Source organism: Myxocyprinus asiaticus, chromosome 37 (genome assembly GCF_019703515.2).
Source record: "Myxocyprinus asiaticus isolate MX2 ecotype Aquarium Trade chromosome 37, UBuf_Myxa_2, whole genome shotgun sequence".
Taxonomy (NCBI): Eukaryota; Metazoa; Chordata; class Actinopteri; order Cypriniformes; family Catostomidae; genus Myxocyprinus; species Myxocyprinus asiaticus.
The window spans coordinates 13,403,028-13,420,177 of NC_059380.1; the positions used below are offsets into that span (position 1 = coordinate 13,403,028).

Here is a 17,150-nt window from a genome sequence, read left to right on the forward strand (position 1 = left end):
TTCCGTTAGATTACTCAAGGTCAGTAACGTATTCTAAATACTTTGGATTACTTCTTCAGCACTGGTAGATTGTTTCACTTGTTTTGACTATAAAAACTCTGCCAGTACAATAAGACAAAATACACATGTTAAAAATACATTCTCTGAAAAACCTAAATATCTTATGCAGTGTTGTTTCTAAAACGAGATAAATCAAATTGATCTTGTTTTAAGGATTTTTACATATTTTTACAGGGAAACAATACAAAAATTATCATCAAGAATAAGATTTTTGCCCTAATATCAAAGGTCTTACTAGAAAAAAAGAAATTATGATCGAACGTGAATTTTCTTGATAAAAAAATATGATCGTGCCTGATAACATGTGCATGTAAAATGGCTAGAAATAGCATTTTAGCTTAGCATAAAGCTGACAATTTACACAAGGTTTATTTCTATTTCTTCTGCTCCAAACGTACTTCAAACTTACTTCTCTGTCTGCTCGTATGAATGTAACACTTCATAAGAAAGTGTTTCACCGCTGTTCAAATGCACTTTGGATCGCATCATTTATATGGATAAATGTTTTCCTATATATATATATATATATATATATATATATATATATATATCCTATATATATCCTATATATATATATATATATATATATATATATATATATATATATATATATATATATATATATAGTTATGTCCCACATTTTGCATACATTTCCGTATGAATATAAATATAGACATGTGTTAACAAAAATGCGTTTACGAAGTCAAGTTTAATTTCAATTTTAACAATTTTCTTTTTTAAGTTAAAAGCGGTATTTAGATTTGTAACTCTAAATACTTTAATTAAATTATACATTTATTATTGATTTTATTTTAATGTATTTTATGACAAATTTCACTATTAATTAATATTAAATGAATTTAATTTATTTATATTTTTATTACAATAAAAATGGGTGTTCATGAAGTTGGTAACGTCACCCTGACGTCACGATCTTTGATGCTACGTGGATAGGAAGTAATTCACGAGCAGCTAGAGAGAATCTAAACTAAACAGTGTGCCCAAACTGAAAGACGAGTAAAGCAATGACACGTTCGTCGTCTGTTTATCGATATTACCGAATTTCATTTTAGCATGGGATTATGTCGACTGTCAGCGAAGTGTTAGTTGTTTTCGAGCTGAATTAGCTGCTAAGCTAATGTGGACAGCGGCCTTATAAACAAACACCGACCTGGTTTGTGGAATAAACCTGCTCGTACATGGGATGCTTTTAATGATGTTTTGTTTTTTGTAGACGTTCGCTGCATTGCCACATAACCAGGGGAAAGTAGAACAGTATGAGTTGGTTCAACGCGTCCCATCTATCTAGTTTTGCCAAACAAGCTCTTACAACTGCTCAGAAATCCATCGACAGAGTTCTGGACATCAAAGAAGAGGACCAGAGTGATACGACCGCACCGACCTTTGCTGGTAGGTACAGTGCCAAACTGTTTCATTTAAAGTTTTAGGATAGATTGCTTGAGAACAAACATGCATGCAGAGATGGATTGACGCAGGTGATTGACATCACTGGATAAAATGAAAATAACATTGACACTGCTTTGTAAATACTTAATGCTGTATGCCTGATAAATTACTTTTCTGCATGCTTTACCCAAACTAATGATGAACACAACACTTTTAACCATCATAACCAAGTCATCTAGAATGACACACACAGACACTGTGTTGGAAAACATTCTCATCAAAGGGCAACTTTATTTCTGATGTAAGATGAAACAGCCATAAAAGAATATGAGGAAAAAGAATGTGTTTGCAAAGGTGAGGTTTGTCTTCTTTGTCTAGCTCATTGAATATTATTTGGCAACTATCACAATCATATAAATAAAATGGGTATTGTCACAAAGAGAAATATGCTGTTGCTACCTACACTCTGGTAATATATACATACTATGTATTTTCTGTACACACACATGCATATACAGGTGCATCTCAATAAATTAGAATGTCGTGGAAAAGTTAATTTATTTCAGTAATTCAACTCAAATTGTGAAACTCGTGTATTAAATAAATTCAATGCACACAGACTGAAGTAGTTTAAGTCTTTGGTTCTTTTAATTGTGATGATTTTGGCTCACATTTAACAAAAACCCACCAATTCACTATCTCAAAAAATTAGAATATGGTGACATGCCAATCAGCTAATCAACTCAAAACACCTGCAAAGGTTTCCTGAGCCTTCAAAATGGTCTCTCAGTTTGGTTCACTAGGCTACACAATCATGGGGAAGACCGCTGATCTGACAGTTGTCCAGAAGACAATCACTGACACCCTTCACAAGGAGGGTAAGCCACAAACATTCATTGCCAAAGAAGCTGGCTGTGCACAGAGTGCTGTATCCAAGCATGTAAACAGAAAGTTGAGTGGAAGGAAAAAGTGTGGAAGAAAGATGCACAACCAACCGAGAGAACCGCAGCCTTATGAGGACTGTCAAGCAAAATCGATTCAAGAATTTGGGTGAACTTCACAAGAAATGGACTGAGGCTGGGGTCGAGGCATCAACCACACACAGACATGTCAAGGAATTTGGCTACAGTTGTCGTATTCCTCTTGTTAAGCCACTCCTGAACCACAGACAACATCAGAGGCGTCTTACCTGGGCTAAGGAGAAGAAAAACTGGACTGTTGCCCAGTGTTCCAAAGTCCTCTTTTCAGATGAGAGCAAGTTTTGTATTTCATTTGGAAACCAAGGTCCTAGAGTCTGGAGGAAGGGTGGAGAAGCTCATAGCCCAAGTTGCTTGAAGTCCAGTGTTAAGTTTCCACAGTCTGTGATGATTTGGGGTGCAATGTCATCTGCTGGTGTTGGTCCATTGTGTTTTTTGAAAACCAAAGTCACTGCACCCGTTTACCAAGAAGTTTTGGAGCACTTCATGCTTCCTTCTGCTGACCAGCTTTTTAAAGATATTGATTTCATTTTCCAGCAGGATTTGGCACCTGCCCACACTGCCAAAAGCACCAAAAGTTGGTTAAATGACCATGGTGTTGGTGTGCTTGACTGGCCAGCAAACTCACCAGACCTGAACCCCATAGAGAATCTATGGGGTATTGTCAAGAGGAAAATGAGAAACAAGAGACCAAAAAATGCAGATGAGCTGAAGGCCACTGTCAAAGAAACCTGGGCTTCCATACCACCTCGGCAGTGCCACAAACTGATCACCTCCATGCCACGCCGAATTGAGGCAGTAATTAAAGCAAAAGGAGGCCCTACCAAGTATTGAGTACATATACAGTAAATGAACATACTTTCCAGAAGGCCAACAATTCACTAAAAATGTTTTTTTTATTGGTCTTATGATGTATTCTAATTTTTTGAGATAGTGAATTGGTGGGTTTTTGTTAAATGTGAGCCAAAATCATCACAATTAAAAGAACCAAGACTTAAACTACTTCAGTCTGTGTGCATTGAATTTATTTAATACACGAGTTTCACAATTTGAGTTGAATTACTGAAATAAATGAACTTTTCCACGACATTCTAATTTATTGAGATGCACCTGTATATGTGTATATATATATATATATACAGTTGTGGCCAAAAATATTGGCACCCTTGGTAAAAATGTGCAAAGAAAGCTGTGAAAAAAAAATCTGCATTGTTTATCCTTTTGATCTCTCATTAAATGAAATCACAAAAATCTAACTTTTAATTGAAGTAAAACAATTGAAACATGGGAAATATCTCTTTATAAAATAAGTATTTTTCTCCAAAACGCATTGGCCATAATTATTGGCACCCTTTTATTCTGAGTCTTCTCTTATAATGCCTAATGAGGTTGGAGAACACCTGGCAAGGGATCTGAGACCACTCCTCCATACAGAATCTCTACAGATCCTTCAAATTCAGAGGTCCATGTTGGTGGACTCTCCTCTTCAGTTCACCCCACACATTTTCTATGGGGTTCAGGTCAGGGGACTGGTATGGCCATGGCAGAACCTTAATTTTGTGGTCAGTGAACCATTTTTGTGTTGATTTTGATGTTTGTTTTGGATCATTGTCCTGCTGGAAGATCCAACCAGTTCCCATTGTAAGCTTTCTAGTAGAGGCAGCCGGGTTTAGAATTATTATCTGTTGGTATTTGATAGAGTCTGTGATGCCATGTATCCAAACAAAATGTCCAGGACCTCTGGCAGAAAAACAGCCACACAACATTAAAGATCCAGCACCACATTTAACTGTGGGCATTGGGTACTACTTCATCTTTGTGTGTGCCAAACCCATTTCTGGTGTTTGCTGCCAAAAAACCTTTGACCATCTGACCATAGAACCCGGTCGCATTTGAAGTTCCAGTAGTGTCTGGCAAACTAAAGATGCTTGCGTTTGTTGTTGGATGAGAGCTGAGGCTTTTTTTCTTGAAACCCTCCCAAACAACTTGTGGTGATGTAGGTGATGTCTGATATATTTTTTTTTGAGACTTTCTGACCTTAAGACCCAACTGATTTCTGCAGTTCACCAGCTGTGATCCTTGGAGATTCTTTGGCCACTTGAACCATCTCCTCACTGTGCGTGGAGACAATATAGACACACGTCCTTTTTCAGGCTGATTTTTAAGATCTTCAGTTGTTTGGAACTTGTTAATTACTGCCCTGATGGTGGAAATGGGCATTTTCAATGCTTTGGCTATTTTCTTACAGCCACTTCTCATTTTGTGAAGCTCAACAACCTCTTACTGCACATCAGAACTATATTCTTTAGTCTGATTGATGATTAAGGAAATTTGTCCTGTGTGTTACCTCATATTTATACCTCTGTGAAACAGGAAGTCATGGCTGAATGATTTCATGTTCCTAGTCACCCAGGTGCACTAAAAATGTAAAATATGAATGGGAATATACTTCAGATATATTTTACTCATAAGAATTTCTAGGGTTGCCAAAAATTGTGGCCAATGTGTTTTGGAGAAAAATATTTATTTAATAATGAGATATTTCCCCTCTTTCAATTATTTTACTTCAATTAAAGGTTGTGAATTTTTTGAATGAAAGATCAAAATGATTTTTTTTGTTCACAGCCTTCTTTGTTTATATTTACCAAAGGTGCCAATATTTTTGGACACCACTGTATATACACTATACATACTCTAGTACTTATAGTTCTGCAAAAAGAGTGTTCCAAAATTGCAAAAATGTGTTGAAATAATAAGAATGTGAGAAAGTGTACATTCAAATGAGAAACACTAAGTTTAACTTAAGTTGCTCGTGTTCACCCTGTTCTGTTGGCATTTTTGTTGTATCATTTTCAGATGCACCAGGCAAGCTGGTATCAACAGGATGGGCTATGAACCAGTGGAACTCTCCCTCAGAGGAACACACCAAGACTCTCTCCCCATCATCTGAGGCCATAACTAAGCCTGTCACAAGGACTGTGGTTGACGAATCAGAGGATTTCTTCAGTGCCTTTCTGCCTCATGGGGATATACAAACAGCAAACAACACTAAGGTGGTGTCTGTGCCACCTGCCAAGTCTAACCGCAGGTTACGGGAAAAAGCAGACAAGGAGAATGATCTTGAAGTCAAAAACAGCGTTAGCGCTCATTCAGAAGATCAGGTAGTTCTCAGTAGATGCAGCAGCCAGGAAAATGCTGAGATTAAGTATACTGAGACAGAGCTGTTGGAGCAAAAGACATCCTTAGAAAATGTGCTGTCACAATCTGAACCGGTTGTTCTTCTAACTCCAGTCATTGCACCAGAGCAAGCTGTCGAACAGGAAACTTGCGAGGACAGGACAGAACCTGATGGATTGACTTTTACATCAGATGTTACACTTACAAATGTACCTTTATCGTCCTCAGAGACTGAGCCTGTTATTGTCTTTGATAGCTCAGAACCAGATTTGACCATTGAGACCAAGAGTCCCACCAAAACACTGTCTGTCCCTCCTAAAGAAATCCTATTAGAATCTAAAGATGTTAAGTCAGAGGATAGACAAAGTGACACCCCGTCTCCCCCTGTAAGTGCCTTCTCCTCTGGTACTTCCACTACCAGTGACATAGAAGTTTTGGACCATGAAAGTGTGCAAAGTGAGAGCTCGGCCAGCTCCAGACAGGAGACTGTGGAAGCTAAAGCAGCGCTGCACCTGATGAAGGGCTCCTTTCAACTGCTTTCTTCCTCAACATGTGGGGACTTCCCTCGTCTGGAAGAATACCCTAAACTCACTGAAAGCTGCGGTTCCTCTTCAGATGCCTTTGAGCGCATTGACTCATTTAGCGTGCAGTCGCTGGACAGCCGCAGTGTCAGCGAAGTGAATTCAGATGATGAGATCCCGGGTAACCACACTTTAGCCTCCATCACATCTGGACCCATGCCTGCTCCTGTTCAGTCATCCCCACAGACCAAACAGGATGAGGAAGAAGAGGGGTTGACTGAGTCCATGCATGAACAATCACTGGATGATAACGAAATGGAGGAGAGCGGGCGCAGTGCAACGCCGGTGAACTGCGAGCAGACGGATGAGCTGCAGGAAGGTAACCAGGAGCCTGATACTGACCTCACAATGACCAACCAAAAAAATGATGCAAACGAGACATCACTGACAACTCTGGAGAAACAAGGAGCTTCGACGTGTCAGATATTGGAGCTTCAAAAGGTTGGATTTATTTGTAAATATATGGGATAATATACAGTCAGCTGGTCAAAATAAATCCACACAGGGTGATCGGAACCCCGACACAAAACTTCTTGTAGAGTCTCATAGAGTCTTGTATCACTCTAAAAATGGGATATTTTGCAATGATGACTGACTGATTACACACCTACCTACCAAATAAGTAAATAGATGAAATATTGATTTGAGTTGAAATTATTTAATTGGGCTACACGAGAAGAAAGAGACCATAGAGTGAAATAAGAGACAAGAAACTATGGATGTCAAAAACTTAAGTCCCAAGTCGATAATGAAATGAAAAATGTCACGAATGTCACTTTTCCAGTGTTTCTTCAGTAGTTGTACTGAGGACTGACTCAGTTCGATACCCTCACACTGTCTGACTGACACACAACTGCTTCCAAATGCTGACATGCGCATTGGACATATTTGGGGAAAAAAATAATGCACAATTAATACAATGAAAATCTGATCTGTGATCTGTCCTAGTGTCACTATTAAACCGTGAAAGGCTGCATGATTGCTGCGTGCTTTAAAGTGAATATGTGAAGCCGACCAATCACACTGGAAACTTCACAGACATTCAGAATAATATGTGTGTTGCATGAGATAACAGAGCAGAGCACTCATCCACTGTGAAGTATGCAGGTGGCACATGTAGACTATATATTTATATAATTAATTCACAGCATTTGTGGTTAAATGATCACACTGGGCCACATGTAGTGAACTGCGTATCTGGAGGTGTGAAGCTTCCATCAAAAACACATGTAAAAATAAAAGCTCACGTCAAAATAAAAGTTTGATTAAAAATAAAAGCTAGATGCCTGAAATTGAAGAAATTGCGACAGAAATGTATTACAACTGTAAAGTAAAATGTAATATTCACTGTAGTAATAATAAAAATGATTAATAAATAATAATAATACAAATTAAGCAATATATCACAAGCAAGAGTGCTGTTGTTGGAATTGAAACTTTTAAAAAGGCTAAATGAGTGTGTTGAATAGCCTGTTACCATATTAGTATATTTTTGCTGTGGTAGTGAAATTGGTACCGAGAGAGAACCGTGAAATTTCACAGGTATCGGAACAGACTACTGAAATTTTGGTATTGAGACAACACTACAAGGAATGAACACAGATATATGGGAAATCAGTTGTCTGGGAAAAAAACTGACCAATCAGGATTTCCAGAGGGTTGTTCATTCAAACGGGTTTGTTGTTCTTAATACATCATGTTGTTCTTTGGTTACATTGTTTCATAAAGTGTTTGTTGCTTGTTTTATTTAATTTTCTCCCCAGGTAATTGAGGAGCTCTCTAGCCGACTTGAGAAGAGAGAATTGCAATTACTTGTGGTCAGTAAAGACAAGGCTAGACTTGAGGAGGAGTATGACAATCTCAAAGAGTGAGTTGAAGAACATGTACCCCAGAAAGCACTCTGCATTAGTTTTTAATAAGATAACTAGGATATAGAAACAGATGAAGGCAGCAATAATATTTACCCAGCTTGAGAAAAACCGGACATTGTACTTACAGACTGTTGGTAGACAAACAGATTAGCTTACAAGGAACTTGTCAGCATGAAAACAACTTTAAATAAATGGAAACCGAATAATTTGCTAACGTTTATACAAATTATTACAGATTATCACTCTGAGCATGTTCTGTGCAGGTTGGTAAGATCACAGGTTATTATTGACATGTTTTGATGGTGTGGAATTTTATTCTGTTAAAGACTCCTTGTACAGTATGTCCACACAAAAGCATTATAAGCTCTTTTTAAATTAGAGTTAACAATGCATGTGCTTCACAGTGAGATGATCAGCTTGAAGGAAGAAAGCTCCACTGTTCAGTCTTTAAAAGATGAGTTCACTCAGTGCATAGCTGAAGCAGAGAGGAAAGCTCAGCTCTGCTGCAAGGAAAGAGATATCGCTAAAAAGGTATATATTTTTTTTAATTTTTTTATTGTTGTTGTTTTACAAGTTGACTTCTTAAAATGCTGTCAATTAATATGCCTCCTTTTAGTTCTGAAGAAAGACCACAGCCGTTACATCTAGCGCAATCTAGTATGGCAGTATAATAATTTTAGTTCGATGTTTTCTATGATTGGGATAGATATGCAAATCACAATCTTGTTTACATTGAAAGGCATCATATGTTATAACCACAGGAAATAAAAAGCCTCAGAGAAGAACTGGCTAGCAGATTAAACTCAAATGAGACTTTGGAACTGATTAAAGAGAAGGAGGAACAGATCAGAGAGCTTCTTGAAGAAGGTGAGTGTTCTAGGCTATTTTGTTCACGTGACCTGAACCTATTAACTTTATCGTAAAACCTTTAATGTGTGATCTTGGAAAGATCTGGGTCATTGTAAAGGGTGTGTCCATTTCCTTTTTTTCTGGTTTGATTAGGTGAGAAACTTTCCAAGCAACAGTTACAGCACTCCAACATCATAAAAAAACTGCGTGTGAAAGAGAAAGAGACTGATGCACAGATCACCAAACACACCAAGAAACTTAAGGAGCAGGAAGAAGAGTTAAAACACTTGCAGCAGGTGAGGGACCCAGAACTCAACCACCAATTCAAAGCTGTTTCATTTATAAAAGAAATTAGAATACAGTTGTAGACTATACGGAGTATTAAGTTGATATCAAATGTCAGCGGAATGAGAAGAGAATGCTAAGGTTTGTATGTGGCCATTGTAGGTTTTGGATGGTAAGGAGGAAGTAGAAAAGCAGCACAGAGAAAACATTAAGAAGCTGAACGCTGTGGTGGAGCGACAGGAGAAGGAATTGAGCAGACTGCAGACCTCCAGCGAGGAGCTCCAGGAGATAAATCGGAGTTTGCAAGCAGCACTGGACAGCTCCTACAAGTAAATAATACCTGTCATGCCATATACCATAAGACTTTCAGAGAAATGGATACTCACTCACTATGTCACATCATGTCAGAGTACTTATTACTGTAGGTTGCCTGTCAGTCTTCTTTGTCTTTCCCAATTGGTTGGTATTTGGCTAATTTTTATCGTCTAGGGAGTTATCAGAGCTGCACAAGACCAATGCCACGAAGGATAGTGAAGCCCAGGAGCTGGCGCTGAGCAGAGAGGTGCAAGCGAAAGAGGAGCTCAGTCTGGCATTGGATAAAGCCCAAGAAGAGTCCCGTCTCCAACAAGAAGCTCTGGCTGATCAGGTAAATCCATTTGCATTAATTCTATTTACCCTTTTGTTTTATTTTTTTTAGAATTTTATTGTATGATATCTTTATTAATTCTTATTTTTCCACTCGTTTGTGTAGCATTTTGAACTACTATTAGTATAAAAGGTGCTCTATAGATAGTTTTTCTAGGTGCTGATTAATAGGGTCCTCCAAATGGTAGCCTTAATGTCTGTAATTCACTGTGACCTTTTTATTTTGTGTTTAGGTAGCAGATCTGAGGCTAGCTCTACAGAGGGCAGAGCAGCAGCAGGCCAAGAAAGAAGATTACCTGAGGGAGGAGATCAGTGAGCTTCAGCAGGTGACTTGCATCAATAAATCATTACTTACTGCTCCACTGTTGTGGGAACTGTTATACTCCAGTTATAATCGAATGCACAGGCCTCACTTGTGGCTTCCCGAGTTAGGGAGGAAAAAAAAAAAAACAATTAGCCAACTTTCCCAGTTTAAGTTGCTGTTCAGTCAGTGGTTCATAATGTACAGTACACTGGTGATGGTGCTGATGGTCTGTTTGTGTATGTAGATGTGTTTTTACCTTTTGTTTATGTGCTTTACTTTGTTTTTGCCTTTTTACTCTTTAACAGAGGTTACAAGAAGCAGAGACCAGGAACCAGGAGTTAAGCCAAAGTGTTACTTCAGCAACGCGACCCCTCCTTCGGCAAATAGAGAACCTCCAGGCCACGTTGGGGGCCCAGACAACATCATGGGAAAAACTGGAGAAGAACATATCTGACCGTTTAGGTGAGACTCACTCAATACTGTTAAATTTTTTTTTTTTTTTTTTAGTTTCTCAGTCTCTGGTTGGCTGTCAGTGGCTCATGTCACTCACTTAAATCTGATGAATCTCCAAACAATGATTTTTAATCAGCTGTTGATGAAAATGTTTTTCACTCTGTTGTTCTCTATTTTCAGATGATGCTCAAGCCCAGCTTGCTGTTTCTGTGGAGAAAGAGCGCTCAGCAACAGAGGAGCTGCTTGCTATCCGAGCACAAATAGCATCTTTAGAATCTCAGACTTCCCTGTTGAGGCAGGAGAAGGGACGTCTGCAGGGACAGCTGGATGCAGAGAGGATGCGACGGGAAAAACTGGAGGATGACTTTAGCAGGTTGGAAGAGGGTCTTAAGCACCGAAAAAAGGAATTGGCATTGTAAAGCGATTATTTAATGATAATTCATATGCCTAGGAGAACACATTTAATTGATGGCTAGACAGGTGAACGCATGGATAAAAATTATTTCTGTACACATAATATAAAATGAATTAAAGGAATATTCCAGGTTCAATACAAGTTAACCTCAGTCGACAGCATTTGTGGTAGAGTATTGATTACCACAAAAATTTATTTTTGATTTGTCCCTCCTTTAAATTAAGCTAGAATCTGGGTTACAGTGATGCACTTACAATCGAAGTGAATGGGGGCCAAGTTTTGAACGTTAAAATACTCACTTTTTCATACATGTAAACATGATTTTAGTGTGGTAAAATCGCTTATTAACATTTACTGTGTAAAGTTATAGCCAATTTTGATTAAATGTTTTTATTTGATTACAATAAAATGTCCACAAACCCTAAAAAGACTGTAAAAACTACAATTTAAACAACTTTACAGCTCAAATAATACATGAGTTTTAACAGAAGAATTAATGTAAGTGCTTTTATAAAATTATAATCTTCACATTTCTGCCTTTAAACAGTCTAAAAAATTCACTTCCATTGTAAGTGCTTCACTGTAACATAAATTTGAGCTTTATTTTAGAAAAAAGGAGGAATGAGTCAAAATACAATTTTGTGGTAATCACTATTATGCTACAAATGCTGTCCATTGAGCTTAACTCGTATTGAACCCGGAATATTCCTTTAAATTCTTTTTGATTTGTGGCTGTGTAAAGAGAAGTTAATTTGAAATGCAGATATAGAAAGAACAGAAACAAAAGAATAAGGAATGGTCTTTCCATGGGAAAAGGGGAGTTCTGGAAGCCTACAGTATATGGTTGAATAATGTCTGTTTATGGTACTGTCAGGATGCATTAGTGTGTGTGTGTATATAGACCATTTCAAGGACTCTTCATTGGTTTAAGGAAGTAACGTCTGTCCCTTGAACATTTCTGGCTAGTTATCAAACTCATCCAAAACAACAGTGGGAGACTTTATTCATAGTGACTTTAACACAATTAACATAACTTGCATTAATACGATTGTAATAGAATGTCATTATTAAAATGTGGATCATGTTGTTCGGTGGCTGGATGCTTCCTGGATGCCTGGAACTAACAGAAATTAAAGTGTTTAGATCTCAGAAAAGCAACCACAAATGGATGCATGAACCGCTGCAATGAATCGAGATGGCTGGATACATGCAGTACTAACAACTGTAGCACACATGTTATCTCTTGGTAGGTGAACTACGTTTTTTCCAACTAAGAGTAAGTTTGAGTAGTTTGATAGTTTAGCTAGCTAGTTAAGTCATAGTAATCCTTTGCGGGCTCTAAAAGTGACTATAGATTGCCCCTGTTATAATGAATAAAGGTAATTTACATTTAGTCATTTAGCAGATGCTTTTTTTCCCAAAGCGACTTACAAATTAGCAACATAAGCAATTTGTTATGACACAAAAGTCAACAATATCTGCAGTATTGCACTGCCAAGTTCTCAGAATAGCTGGAGTAGTATAAAAGCTAGTGCAGAAGAAAGAGACACACAAGGAAAGCTTTTTTTTTATAATAATAAAAAAACCCTTACCTTTTCTGCAATCATGCGCTTACAGCGTTAACAGCTTCATTGATTATAATAGCAGCGATCCAATGTTTAATAAAAGGAAATAATTATGAGCATCTAAACTGTGATGCACTTTCATTGCCTCTCTCGCGTAGACGCTCAGTATCAACAACATGTCTGGATAAGTCACTTCAGGTTCTTTGAGAAAAGTTGCTGATTCAGAGTGTTATTTAAAGGATCCAGTAACACAGCATTGTTTATTTTCAGTTTTTGCACATATCTTATTTGTTCTGTTTTAGCTAGACTCTAAAAATATGTGCTAGTCATTTTATTTGGACAGTTATGGGTTATAAAAGTGCAGCTACCGGAAATGCTTCAGGGCAAGACAGCAGTAGCATTCTAAATTCTTTGTTATTGTTTAAGTTTTTGAAGTGGTCTATATGTTCTGTATATTTTAGTAACTGTGTATTTACTTCTACTGCTCTCGCACTGAATTCTGTATGTGTAGGGAGCATGTGGAGCTGGAGAATCTTAAAGGGGAACACACTCGAGTGCTGGAGGAGGCCAAGAAGGAGAAGGTACTTTCAGACCACATTTACACCTGTTTTTAAGATGCGTTTCAGGTGATCCAATAACACACACAAAACACTCATCCTCATTGTCTGCGTTATTTGGTCCTCTTTAGTTGCTTCTCACCAACCAACTGGAAATGGAGAAAATGAAGGTGGAGCAGGAGAAGAAGAAATGCTACCTTGCACAAGAAGCCCTTAAAGAAAAGGTTTGTTCGGTTTTTGTGTGAAAAGACTATTATTTATCCTTTTCCTTTTAAATTAAAGAGAACATTTATTATTAATAACTGACTGTTATGTTTGCATGTATTAAGAGTAGACATAACGTACATCATAAATTGCAGTGTAGAATAAATCAACAAATGTGAAGCAGAGTTCTTGTTGAGTTTAACTGAAGCCCACACTATATATTATATGGAACCCAGCTGAGGCGAGGCATGTCTGTGTATCTATGTCAACAGGAGAGGAAGTCTATGAGTCTGTCTGTGAGTGATGCTCCAGCATCCTCCACTCCCACACTGTCCCGCTCCAGTTCCATCAGTGGGACTGAGCACACTGGCTTGGTTTCCTCACTTTTCTCACAGGTACACTCATCTCACACCACTCGGCTCATTTATTGGGAGATCTCCCAGTGAGTCTTTTCTCTTCCTAAATATTTCATGAGTGATCACATCACCTGTGCTTTATGATCATGTTATGCAGTCCCTTATTAAAAACACCATATTTACATTTATGCATTTGGCAGATGCTTTTATCCAAAGTGACAGTGCATTCAAGGTTCATGATCAAGGTTTGTTAATATATATATATATATATATATATATATATATATATGTGAAAAAAAGTGGCATTCAACTGATCACAAAGTATAGTCAGGACATTACTGATGTAAAAAACAGCACCATCACTATTTGAAAACAGTCATTTTTGATCAAATCTAGACAGGCCCCATTTCCAGCAGCCATCACTCCAACACCTTATCCTTGAGTTTATCATGCTAAATTGCTAATTTGGTACTAGGAAATCACTTGCCATTATATCAAACACTGCTGAAAGCTATTTGGTTCGTTAAATGAAGCTTAACATTGTCTTTGTGTTTGTTTTCGAGTTGCCACAGTATGCAATAGACTGGCATGTCTTAAGGTCAATATTAGGTCAAAAATGGCAAAAAAGAAACAGCTTTCTCTAGAAACTCATCAGTCAATCATTGTTTTGAGGATTGAAGGCTATACAATGCTTGAAATGACCAAAAAACTGAAGATTTCATACAAAGGTGTACACTACAGTCTTCAAAGACTAAAGACAACTGGCTCTAACAAGGACAGAAAGAGAAGTGGAAGGCCAGATGTACAACTAAACAAGAGGATAAGTACATCAGAGTCTCTAGTTTGAGAAATAGACGCCTCACATGTCCTCAGCTGACAGCTTCATTGAATTCTACCCGCTCAACACCAGTTTCATGTACAACAGTAAAGAGAAGACTCAGGGGTGCAGGCCTTATGGGAAGAATTGCAAAGAAAAAGCCACTTTTGAAACAAAAACAAAAAAAAAAGGTTAGAATGGGCAAAGAAACACAGACATTGGACAACAGATAATTGGAAAAGAGTGTTATGGATCTTAACCCCATTGAGCTTTTGTGGGATCAGCTAGACTGTAAGGTGCAGGAGATGTGCTCGACAAGACAGCCACATCTATGGCAAGTGTTACAGGAAGTGTAGGGTGAAATGTCACCTGAGTATCTGGACAAACTGACAGCTTGAATGCCAAGGATCTGCAAAGCTGTCATTGTTGCACATGGAAGATTTTTTGATGAGAACTCTTTGAAGTAGTTTAAGAAGTTCTGAACATTTTTTTCAAATAGTAATAGTAATTTTTCACATTATTAATGTCCTGACTATACATTGTGATCAGTTGAATGCTACTTTGGTGAATAAAACTACCAATTTCTTTCCATAAGAGCTAAATTTGTAAATTATTCCAAACTTTTGGCCACCAGTGTAGATATATATTTATATTTAAAAACTGTATTTTGTATTTACTCAGTTTGCCTTTGTTTTGTTATATATCGTTTGAAGATCTAAAACAATTTAGTATGAAAAATACACAAAAACAAGAAATCAGGAAGGGGGTAAATACTATTTCACAGCACTGTATTAAGAGTGGACAAAAAAAGTGGGACAAAAGGGGGAATCGAACCTGGATCCTTCTGCATGAAAAAAAGCACATCCACACTGTGTTTACACGCTAATCTGTTACACTTGAGGGCGCAGTTTGTCTTTAATTTCCGTTTCCACCAGACTATTCGAGTGCAAATATTTGCACTGTGTGGCAGGTACTATTTACACCTAGTGCATAGACACTCTGATAAAATTATTTTGATGATTATATATTGAATTTTTTTTGCTTATTTTTTCAGCAGGATGTTTCCCTTGACCATTCTTTCAGCACTATGACCATGTCCATCAGTGGGACTAACCTGTATGAGGCAGCTCGGCTGGGTGGTGAATCCAGTGTTATTGAGAGCCTGCAGTCTCAGCTCAAGCTCAGAGAGGGTGAGATAGCCCAGTTGCAGGTACATTTGGCTCTTTCCTTTTGTAGTACCTTCTTATCCTTTGGAGTATGACATCCTTTATGTTTACAACACATTTGGGGTAATTCTTCTGAATTGACCTGTGCTTTAAGTAATTTAGCTTGGTGTTTACAAAAGAAATGTTTGAATACTTCAATATATCTATCTTTCAAGTGACTGAATATTGTAGATAGTTAATCGTTTACTCTCATTTCTTTTGTAATCCTCAATGGTCAGTTGGAGATTGCAAGTCTAGAGAGAAGCCGCACTGTGATGGCAGAAGAGCTGGTGCGACTGACCAATCAGAACGATGAGATGGAGAGTAAAGTGAAGGAAATTCCCAGACTCAAAGCGCAACTGAAGGTAGGTATAGGTAGAAGACTAATAGGTAACGGTCTGCTGTCCTGCTAGTTTAACACTGACTAAATGTTTGTGTGCATTACAGGATTTAGAGCAGAGACACAACACAATCCTGCAGATGTATGGGGAGAAGGCAGAAGAAGCAGAAGAGCTGCGTCTGGACCTGGAGGATGTGAAGAACATGTACAAAACACAACTTGATGAACTGTTAAAAAATCAAAAACATTAAACTTTACAAATGGACTCAAATATGATTACTGTAAAAAGAGCTTTACAGTAGGAGTAACTGCTTGTATAATTGCACATCTCAAGATTGGCAATAAATACAAGTAATTTGATTTTTAATTTGTTTCTGAGTAAAGAGTTAACATATTTTAAGGGTTTTTAATTGATATAGGTATTTAAGACATGATTCATCTTGCGGTTGTGGCATATTAAGTGTTTATTCCCCCTTTATTAAGAACCATATTGGGTTTAAGTTATCTATCATTAATAGGTGATTAGGTTTTGGTGATTTATTGACATTTGAATTTGCACAATGAAGTGAGAGTCCAGACGTCATCTCCGTAGCTGGATTGTAATCAGAATAATTAAAATGCTTCTACACTATATTTTCTTATCTTCATCCTCTAGGGTGCAAATCTTACTGGACATCAGTTGATTTGCCATTAAATATCTCTTCACATTGTGAAAATAATTAAACATGCTTTCCAGTTTACATCAGGGTGCCAGACATCCTGAAGTTTCTTCTCATTTCTCCCACAACCCTAAATGAGTAGACTTTAAAGTTATTAGTTAAGATTTGCACTCATGTATCTAATCCTCATGATGATTGAGTTGTGGAATGACATGCTTGAGTGAGGGAAATGTTTCACTTTTATATTTCATGAGATATGATCATTGTAAATGTCATAAATAACAGTCTGGACTGTCTGATGCCACTTTAAGATATCCTCCCTGTGAATCTACAGGTTTAAGTGTAAATAAAGAGAGATATTGTAAGTAATGGGCAGACTCGTGCATTAATCTCTGTTTTAGTTTATTCTTTTTAAATCAATGT

The 17,150-nt window shown here is 37.5% G+C and overlaps 1 protein-coding gene across 3 annotated transcripts; it reads left to right on the forward strand.

Annotated features, from left to right (window-relative positions):
- Positions 1-995: 995 nt before the first annotated feature.
- Positions 996-17,090, forward strand: LOC127428057 (TATA element modulatory factor-like). Of its 3 annotated transcripts, XM_051676097.1 has the most exons (18): positions 1,328-1,470; positions 1,699-1,821; positions 5,301-6,643; positions 7,966-8,069; positions 8,478-8,604; positions 8,835-8,940; positions 9,076-9,218; positions 9,370-9,536; positions 9,697-9,853; positions 10,086-10,178; positions 10,462-10,618; positions 10,790-10,982; positions 13,101-13,170; positions 13,278-13,370; positions 13,623-13,745; positions 15,578-15,733; positions 15,968-16,093; positions 16,176-17,090. In XM_051676097.1, exons 3-18 carry the CDS (start codon positions 5,336-5,338, stop codon positions 16,317-16,319), a joined length of 3,267 nt encoding a protein of 1,088 aa, XP_051532057.1. In that variant the 5' UTR covers positions 1,328-1,470; positions 1,699-1,821; positions 5,301-5,335; the 3' UTR covers positions 16,320-17,090. The 3 variants fall into 3 exon arrangements, with proteins under 3 accessions (XP_051532054.1, XP_051532056.1, XP_051532057.1); XM_051676094.1 differs by lacking the exon at positions 1,699-1,821 and having other exon boundaries at positions 996-1,470; XM_051676096.1 differs by lacking the exon at positions 1,699-1,821 and having other exon boundaries at positions 996-1,470; positions 15,581-15,733.
- Positions 17,091-17,150: the final 60 nt, after the last annotated feature.